Here is an 8,841-nt window from a genome sequence, read left to right on the forward strand (position 1 = left end):
ACGCCTTCACGCGGACCACGCCTCTTCGTTCGTTAACCACGCCCCTCGGTGCCACGCCCCCTCCCGCGGCGCGGAGCCGCCTCATCCGCCGCCGGCGGCAGCGGGGCGGTGCTAACGGCGCGCGCGCGCTGCCGGTAAAGCGGGACGGGAGCGAGGGGAGCGGCCCGCGGCCTCCCGCTCTCAGGGAGCGGCCGCTGCCCTGCGGGCACGCTGCGCCTGCTGCGCGTGCGTGGGCGCGGGAGCGTTGCGCATGCGCGTTGCCGCCCCCCCCGCGCTCTTTTTCGCTGGGCGTGAGGGCGGACGGCGTGAATTTGGGCCGCGGCGCATGCGCAGAGAGCGCGTACGGCGGCCGAGTGGGGCCGTCCCGCGCTCGCCTTTTGTCCGGCGGGAGCCCAGGTGGGTCGTGAGGGCGAGCGGGGCCGCGGGTGCTCCGGAGCTCCGCCGGCACCGCCGCCTTCCTTCGGGGCCCTCTCCGCGTCGCTGGGAGCTGCGGGGCCCGCTGAGGGCTGTGGGATGCGCCGGGGCCCGGGGGAAGCGGGGCAGGGCGGGCTGAGGGCCGGGGCCGTGCACCGGGCACGGTGCCCTCGGTGCTGCCCTGTCACGGTGACAGGTCCTGAAACCCCATGTAAATCTGGGGATGCTGCTGAAACGCCTCCTAATCCCTCTCCCCTGCCGTGTTAAATAAACCGCCGGCCGTGCCTTTGGTTGGGTATCTTTGGTGCGGAGCTCCGAGGCTGTGTCTCGGGGAAGGAGGAGCCCCTCGCTCGGGGTCCGCCGGGCACTCGGGGGTTTCGCAGCAGAACGAGCTGTGCCCTCTGTCAGCAGCGGCACGCGGAGGCGGATCCAGCCCCTGGCAGCACCATGGGCTCCAAGCAGATCAGCCAGGAGACGTTCGATGACGCGGTGCAGGAGAACATCGCCGAGTTCGAGATGGAGCCCGAGGAGGCCGTGAGGGAAGCGGTGCAGCAGTTCGAGTCCCAAGGTAGCGCGCCTTTTGCGGGCTGGGCTTTCCCAAACCCCGCGGTTTAAAGGAATCCTGCAGGCAAAGGTGGATCGTGCAGCATGGGAAAGGAGCCTTTGTGAAGTGGAACAGAGACACCATTAATGCTGACCTGCTTTTGTGGGTTAATTCTGACTGCAAAACTGCTTAGAGGGAAGCTGGAGGGCAAAATTTGGTCAGTGGAATTAAGTTCTTTCCTTTTTTTCCCCCCTCTCAAATGACATCTAGCTTTGTTCCAGGCAGAATCTGACCTGACAGTCAGAACTGAGCATTTCAGCAGCTTTACAAGTTCATCTTTGTTCTCTGTGGTTACCTTGGCAGCTTCTCCCTAGAACTGGAACTAATACTGTTTATTTGACTCTAATTATCCTGGAACCAACATTAACCTTGGTTTTATTTCCCCTTTTAGGTGTGGACCTGAGCAATATTGTGAAAGCTGTGCGACCTCCTGCCTCTGAGAACGGGCAGAGTCAAAAGCATCAAATCCTGCTGGTAGGAGCACAAATTGCTGCTCTCTCTCTCAGGGGTTATAGAATAATAATAAATAATAATAATAATAATAATAATAATAATAGTAATAAGTACTAGGCCAACTTGTGCCTCTGCCCGATTTCTCTGGGAGCCCTTCAGGCAGTTAATCCCATTTCTTCTGCAAATATAAAACGTTCCAAGAGCTCCTTGCACTTTTCAGGGAAGGCTCTGGGTAAGTGAGGTGGGCTCGGGCTCTGCTCCCGGGGCAGGACAGGAGGGAAGGGCCTCAAGGTGTGCCAGGGCAGGCTCAGGTGGGGTTTCCTCATGGAGAGGGTGCTCAGGGCTGCCCAGGCAGGTTTGGGGTCCCCATGCCTGGAGTGTGCCAAGGAATGACAGGACGTGGCACGGGGCTGGGGACAAGGTGGGGGTCAGTCCCACTTAGCCCAGCTTGCTCCAAGGCCTGTCCAACCTGGCTGGGGACACTTCCAGAGCTGGAGTGAGCTGGTTAGACCCAGCTCAGGTGGTGCTGGTCAGCCTGGTGCCCAGCAGAGCTGTGACACAGGTGGCAGAGGGAGCCCCTGTCCCTCCAGGGGTTGCATGCACGAAGCCCAGACACCGCTCCTTTTACACCAGCCTCATTTCCAACCTTTTTTCCTGGAGAAAAGGAGGCTCAGAGGTGACCTTGTTGCTCTCTGCAACTCCCTGAAGGGAGGTGCAGACAGGTGGGGTCGGTCTCTTCCACCGGGCAGCACTGACAGAACAAGAGGACAAAGCCTCCAGCTACGTCAGGGGAGGTTCAGGTTGGATATTAGGAAAAGATTCTTCACTGAAAGAATAATAAAGCACTGGAATTGTGTTCCCAGGGAGGTGGTGGAATCACCAGCTCTGGATGTGTTCAAAAAAAGACTGGACGTGGCACGTGGTGCTACAGTCGAGGCGTTGGGGCGTGGGTTGGACTTGGGGGTGTCTCCCAGCCTCACTGTTGTGTGATGCTGTAAAATGACCAGCTGGCTGTAAGTCCTGCAGGCCTGGGCTGCAGCACTGACCCTTGGTGTGTCCCTCAGACCCTGGAGTGCCTGGGCAGAGCCGTGGCAGAGCGGGACGTGGCCCAGCTGCCCGAGCAGCTGTCGGCCTTGGCGGCGCAGTGCAAGGAGCAGCCGGCCTTGCGCTACGTGGCCGGCCAGAACGGCGCCTGCCCCGCCGTGCTCTCCGCCTGCCAGCTGGCCGCCCCGGACAGGGCTTTGCTGCTCCAAGCCTTCTCCACGCTGGCCACGCTGCTGGACGGGCAGCCAGACCTGCTGGACGCGGCGGGGCGGGAGCTGCTGCTGCGCTGCCTGCGGGAGCGGCGCGGGGACGCCGAGGTGACGCTGGCCGGGATCCGCTGCGTGCGCCACGCCTGCCTCAAGCACGAGCACAACAGGCAGGGCTTCGTCAAGGGTGGCGTCCTCCCTCTCCTCACCGGGGCCATCGCCCAGCACGGCAGCAGCGCTGAGGTGGTCAGGACGGCGGCCTCGGCCCTCAGGGTGATGACCTTCGACGACGACATCCGTGTGCCCTTCGGTCACGCCCACGACCACGCCAAGATGATTGTCTTGGAGAACGATGGGCTGAGAGTCCTCATCGAGGCTGCAAAAGGTAAAACGGACCCTGGGGGTGTTGATCCTGATGGGGAATCCCCTGGGATTTCTTCTCGTTGTCTCAGGAACCACTTGTGGTTTCTTCTCAGGAACCACTTGTGATTTCTTCTCAATGTCTCAGCAATCACTTGTGATTTCTTCTCATTTTCTCAGGAATCATTTGTGATTTCTTCTCATTGTCTCAGCAATCACTTGTGGTTTGTTTTCTCATTATCTCAGGAATCACTTGTGATTTTTTTCTCAGGAACCACTCGTGATTTCTTCTCATTGTCTCAGGGATCACTTGTGATTTCTTCTCAGGAATCACTTGTGGTTTCTTCTCCTATTGTCTGAGGTATCACTTGTGATTCATATTGTCTCAGGAATCACTTTTGATTTCTTCTCATTATCTCAGGAATCACTTGTGATTTCTTCTCCCATTGTGTCAGGAATCACTTGTGATTTCTTCTCCCATTGTCTGAGGAACCACTTGGGATTTTTTCTCTCATTGTCTCAGGAATCACTTGTGATTTCTTCTCTCATTGTCTGATTTCTTCTCTCATTGTCATAACTTGAACCTGCTCAGAGGTGATTCAAGACTTTGTCACTCAGATGGGGTTTAATTCTGTCCATGAAATGTGCCCTGAGAGAGCCAAAAATGCCAGCTGCTGCTGCCAACCTGTGGAGCAGTCAGGTGATGAGAGCAGATTTTCACTGTATTTAGGAAGTATTTTACAGGTTTAGGGGCCTCAGGTGCTTCTTACCCAGAGAAGACTCTGGCTAGGAGCAGTGAGCAGGTGTCACCCGTGCTGTTGTGATCTGTAAAATGAAACACACAATTTCCTACACCATCAATCAAAGCAAAACCACGTTCATTGTGCAGTGATGACTCCATCCCTCCTCTCTCCTCCGCAGCCTTCACGGATAACTCCGGGGTTCTCAGTGAGCTCTGTGCCACCCTCTCCCGCCTCTCTGTCAGGAATGAGTTCTGCCAGGAAATCGTGGACCTTGGGGGCTTAAATTTCATGGTGGCTCTGCTGGCTGACTGCATGGAGCACCCGGTGAGCAGTGGGGAGTGTTCTGGGGGGAGCTTCTCATCCCAAGCAATGAGGTTCATGTTCCTCAATGAGCCTTGGCCTGTGCAGTCAGGGCTGAAACCCCTCTGATCCCGACTCACCCCACACATGCAGAATTAAACGCCCTGCAGGTAAAATTCCTGAGTTTCATGCTCAGAATTATTCCTGTGTCCCCCAGCCTCCACCAGCAGAGCTCTGCCTGCTCCCACAAAGGCTGAATGGTTGGTTTTCCACCAAAAAGAGATTTTAAACAAGGGATGTAGATGCTCAGGTCCCAGAGGCTGATGTCTGATTTTTTAAGCCTCACGCAGAGGTCTCCAAGGTCCCTTGTGCGGCGAGGAAGCGACTGAGGGTGGAGTTTTTGCAGCTGATGATTGCCACAACCATTTTCGTGGAAGGGGGGAATGTCCTGCTCTGCTTTGCAAGCTCTCAAACTCTCTCTGCTGCCTTTTGAACTGCTGTTTCCCCACGGAGCAGGACGTGGTGAAGCAGGTGCTCAGCGCCATCCGCGCCGTGGCCGGCAACGACGACGTCAAGGATGCCATCGTGGACGCCGGGGCCACCGACCTCATCGTGCTGGCCATCAGCCACCACCTGGGCAACCCTCAGGTAACGCCCTGGGTGCCCTCAGGTACCCTGCAGGGGCTTGGGAGTTCCCTGTGGGATGGGGATGGAGCTCAGCTGGAGCTGCAGGATGTGTGTGTGCAGGGAACGCCCAGCTGTGGAGCGTTCAATGTTTGTGTGAATTTAGGGGGTTTTCCACCTTGTGTTGGTTTATTTTTCTTGTTCCTGAATCAGATGGTTGGCGGGGATGGTGTTTTACACCTCTGGCGTGCAAAACACAGCATCATGAAGGTTGGGAATATCTCTTAAGATCATTATTCCAACCCTCCCCTTGCTTTACGTGCCAGAGCAGCAGGACGCCGCAGCGGGAGAAACTTCAAAACCACAAAAACAACTCCAAAACTGCCACAAAAGGGAAAAAAAAAACCCCCACTTTGATTTGGCTGAAAGGCAGCTTTGCAGGCAGTGAGCGTGCTGCCCTGTGTGTTGCAGATCTGTGAGCAGGGCTGTGCAGCCCTGTGCATGCTGGCCCTGCGCAAGCCCGAGAACTGCGGCGTCATCATGGAGAGCGGCGGGGCCTTGGCAGCTCTGCAGGCCATGAAGGCTCACCCACGAGAGGTGGCTGTGCAGGTATGTCCCTCACAGCACCTGCTGAGTCAGGCAGGCCTGGTTTTGGGGGTTTGTTAATCTGTCTCTTCGGGGATTTTTTTTTTTTTTCCCCTTGTACTCATCAAATTCCGGCGGGTTTTGAATGCGTTGGGAAGGCAGCGACTCAGTGCAGCCCTTTGTCACCCTGAGCTGCTCAGAGCAAAGCTGAATTGGGCTTCCAAATCCACCTGAATGCAGGTTCTTAAAGCTGTGGAATGCCACATCCAGGCATTCCTTTTCCTCCTGGGAGCAGCAGAAGGAGGATGGGCTCTTTCCAACCCAGCCTGTGCCATCCATTCTCCAGAGTCAAATAAACCACCTCCATGGCAAGAAGATTGCCTCTGGTTTCTCCTGCAGGTTTCAGCAGGTTCTGTGTCCACTTTTGTGCTTTCCAGAGTGTTAAAAAATAGAAAATATTTTCTGAAGAGTAGTTTAAGTGCCTAGAGCAGCGTGGAAAGGCAGGGCTGCTGCACTGGAGAATTTTTTGTGTTATTTAAAAATTAATTGGTATTGCCTGGCTGGTGTTGGAGATTTGCACAGAGCTCTGGCTGTCTAAACTTCAACAGGGAAAAAAATCCATGGATTTTATTCCTCCAGGGAACAGTTGGTTGCTCTGCAGCATCTCACATTTGGGCTTCTCAGGAAATACTCTTTAGCTGATCTGCTCTGTGCATGCCAAAACCTTCCATGGCTGCATTTCCCTGCAAAGCCCGCTGACCCCTGGGCTTCCCTCAGGAACCCACTGACCCCTGGGCTTCCCTCAGGAACCCACTGACCCCTGGGCTTCCCTCAGGAACCCACTGACCTTCCTACAAAACCCACTGACCCCTGGGCTTGCCTCAGGAACCCACTGACCTTCTTACAGAGCCCACTGACCCCTGGGCTTCTCTGCAAAGCCCACTGACCTTCCTCCAAAACCCACTGACCCCTGGGCCTGCCTGCAGAGCCCACTGACCTCCCTGCAAAGCCCACTGACCCCTGGCTTGCCTCAGGAACCCACTGACCTTCCTACAGAGCTCACTGACCCCTGGGCTTGCCTCAGGAACCCACTGACCCCTGGGCTTGCCTGCAAAGCCCACTGACCTTCCTCCAAAACCCACTGACCCCTGGGCTTCCCTCAGACACCCACTGACCTTCCTCCAAAACCCACTGACCCCTGGGCTTGCCTGCAGAGCCCACTGACCTCCCTGCAGAGCCCACTGACCCCTGGGCTTCCCTCAGACACCCACTGACCTTCCTCCAAAACCCACTGACCCCTGGGCTTGCCTGCAGAGCCCACTGACCTCCCTGCAGAGCCCACTGACCCCTGGGCTTCCCTCAGACACCCACTGACCTTCCTCCAAAACCCACTGACCCCTGGGCTTCCCTCAGACACCCACTGACCTTCCTACAAAGCCCACTGACCCCTGGGCTTGCCTGCAGAGCCCACTGGCCCTGGGCCTGCCTGCAGAGCCCCGAGCTGACCCTGTGCTTGCCTCGTCCCCAGAAGCAGGCGTGCATGCTGATCCGGAACCTGGTGTCGCGCAGCCGGGACCTGTCGCGGCCCATCCTGGAGATGGGAGCGGAGCTGCTGATCACGGAGGCGCGCGCCGCGCACCGGGACTGCGACGACGTGGCCAGGGCTGCCCTCAGGGACCTGGGCTGCAAGGTGGAGCTGCGGGAGCTCTGGACGGGCCAGAAGGGCGGCCTGGCTCAGTGAAGCCTCCTTTCTACCACGCGGGGAAGATCCGAAGCGTCCGAGCCCCCGGAGTGTGGTGGGAAGCGGCGTGGATGGTTCTGCCCGGCTGGAATACCCGAAGCAAACGCCCGGCTCGGGAGGCTGCAGGGACCTTTTATCTGGGGAGCTACAGCTGAAATGGCTTTCTGCATTCACAGGCTGCAAACCAACTGCGTGTAGTGATCATTCCCTGGATCATCTAACGGCTGAAGATGATCTGCTCGCCCCTGGCATCCCTGGCGTGCAGCTCGGGGCTGCTGTCACTGCTCGGATCCCGTGGTGACAGCAGGGCTGGCTCTGTCCTGCCCAGACTTTGGCTGCTGGTTCCCATTTGTTGCTCCTGGGAGAGGAGGAATCCCAGCGTTTGTGAACGTGCTGTCTCTGTCCCGTTGCCCTGTTCTTTTACTGCTGACCCCACTCTTGTGTCGCTGCTTTGTTTGGGATTTTTCTGCCAGAAAAAAAAAAAAAAAAGAGCAAAGTGAGGATTTGGGATAATATCCAAAGGAGCAGTTGGCATCCAGGAGGAAAGTTCATGTTCTCCCTCAGTGAGAGGAGCAGGGCAGGGACTGGCAGCAGGGGTGGGAATTCCAAAGTGTGACCAAACCAGGCGTTCCACGCTGCGGGAAGCACGGGGAGTCCCAGAATCCCAGGCTTTGTCACCTCTTAGCCCTTCCCCGGATCCAGGAATGCTTTCATTGTAGTCAACAGGCCAAGAACCTCATGGGCTGAGGCAGAACTGTGCATCTGTGGGCAGAGCAGGCCCCAGAAAGGCTCTGAAGTCTCAGCTCAAGGCTTTTGTGGCAGCCCTGCTCTGGTGCCGAGCCTTCCTCCCGCGCCGCTGGTTTTGTGAGTGGATGTTCTTAATGTGATCTTCTCTGTAGAAATGGTGACCTTATAAAACCATACCAAACCTTCCAGGGCTGGGTGGCTCTCTGTGGAGCCTTTTTTTTTTTTTTTTTTTTTTTTTTTTTTGTGTGTGTGGCAGGAAAAGCAAGGTGCTGGGAGGTACCTGAGTGCTGAGTGGGTGAGTAAAGCCTCGTGCAGCCCTGCTGCTGCCTGCCAGCACATTGCAAAGGTCAGTGTGTTCTCCAAGGCTTCCTCCCCCCGTGCAGCAGGAGAGGCTGCAGGGCTTTGTGACTTCTGCTCTGTGACTGATTTCAGTGCTCTGACCCCAGCCTGGCTGAAAGGGCCCCGTTCCCCCCGGCAGAGCGGGCAGGAGCTGGTGAAAACGGGGAGAACCCGAGGGCGGCGCCTTTGGTGCAGCCCGTGGCTCCTGAGCTTTGCCTCTCTGCTGGGTTTGGGATGGGGAAAAGCTGCCCCAAAGGCTGGGGGAGGATCAAGCGGGGATTTCATTTCCCTCCCCTCGAACCGGGACTTGCTGGGGCCCCGCGGGGACCGGGCACGGCCGCGGCCTGCAGGACACCCGGGCCGTGCTGGGCAGTGGGACCGGGCGGGATCCCCGGGTGGGATCCCCGGGTGGGATCCCCGGTGTGATCGGGCGGGATCTCCGTGCCCAGCACCGGTGCTGCAGGGTAGAACCGGGCGGGATTGTCGCTCCTCGAGGCGGGCACTCGCCGAGGCTCCCGGCGGGGCTCTTCGGGATCCCCGGGCGGGCTCTTTGGGCTCCCCGTGGGGCCGTTCGTCGTCCCCGGGCAGTGCCCGGTTGGGACCGTTCTGGGTCCCCGGTCGGGCTCTTTGGGATCCCCGTGGGTCCGTTCGGGGTCCCCGTGGGGCCGTTCGGGATCCCCG

At 57.8% G+C, this 8,841-nt stretch overlaps 1 protein-coding gene across 6 annotated transcripts; it reads left to right on the plus strand.

The window, feature by feature from the left end:
* The first annotated feature begins 33 nt into the window (after positions 1 to 33).
* On the plus strand, positions 34 to 8,007 carry ARMC6 (armadillo repeat containing 6). Of its 6 annotated transcripts, none has more exons than XM_053966076.1 (8): positions 34 to 134; positions 823 to 982; positions 1,410 to 1,492; positions 2,536 to 3,106; positions 4,003 to 4,148; positions 4,641 to 4,772; positions 5,220 to 5,357; positions 5,492 to 6,103. In XM_053966076.1, the coding sequence occupies exons 2-8, from the start codon at positions 862 to 864 to the stop codon at positions 5,522 to 5,524; spliced, it is 1,224 nt and encodes a 407-aa protein (XP_053822051.1). In that variant the 5' UTR covers positions 34 to 134; positions 823 to 861; the 3' UTR covers positions 5,525 to 6,103. The 6 variants fall into 6 exon arrangements, with proteins under 6 accessions (XP_053822051.1, XP_053822050.1, XP_053822048.1 ...); XM_053966075.1 differs by lacking the exon at positions 5,492 to 6,103 and adding an exon at positions 6,865 to 8,007 and having other exon boundaries at positions 35 to 134; XM_053966073.1 differs by lacking the exon at positions 5,492 to 6,103 and adding an exon at positions 6,862 to 8,007 and having other exon boundaries at positions 37 to 134.
* Positions 8,008 to 8,841: the final 834 nt, after the last annotated feature.

The sequence above is a fragment of the Vidua chalybeata genome, chromosome 27, assembly GCF_026979565.1.
Source record: "Vidua chalybeata isolate OUT-0048 chromosome 27, bVidCha1 merged haplotype, whole genome shotgun sequence".
Classification (NCBI taxonomy): Eukaryota; Metazoa; Chordata; class Aves; order Passeriformes; family Viduidae; genus Vidua; species Vidua chalybeata.

Bases quoted from the DNA above. Each gene is read 5' to 3' on its own strand.
- ARMC6 (XM_053966073.1), top strand. From the start codon at position 862: ATGGGCTCCAAGCAGATCAGCCAGGAGACGTTCGATGACGCGGTGCAG. The intron at 1,493-2,535 runs GTAGGAGCACAA...TGTGTCCCTCAG, and splicing joins AAAAGCATCAAATCCTGCTG to ACCCTGGAGTGCCTGGGCAG. The intron at 4,149-4,640 runs GTGAGCAGTGGG...CCCACGGAGCAG, and splicing joins CTGACTGCATGGAGCACCCG to GACGTGGTGAAGCAGGTGCT.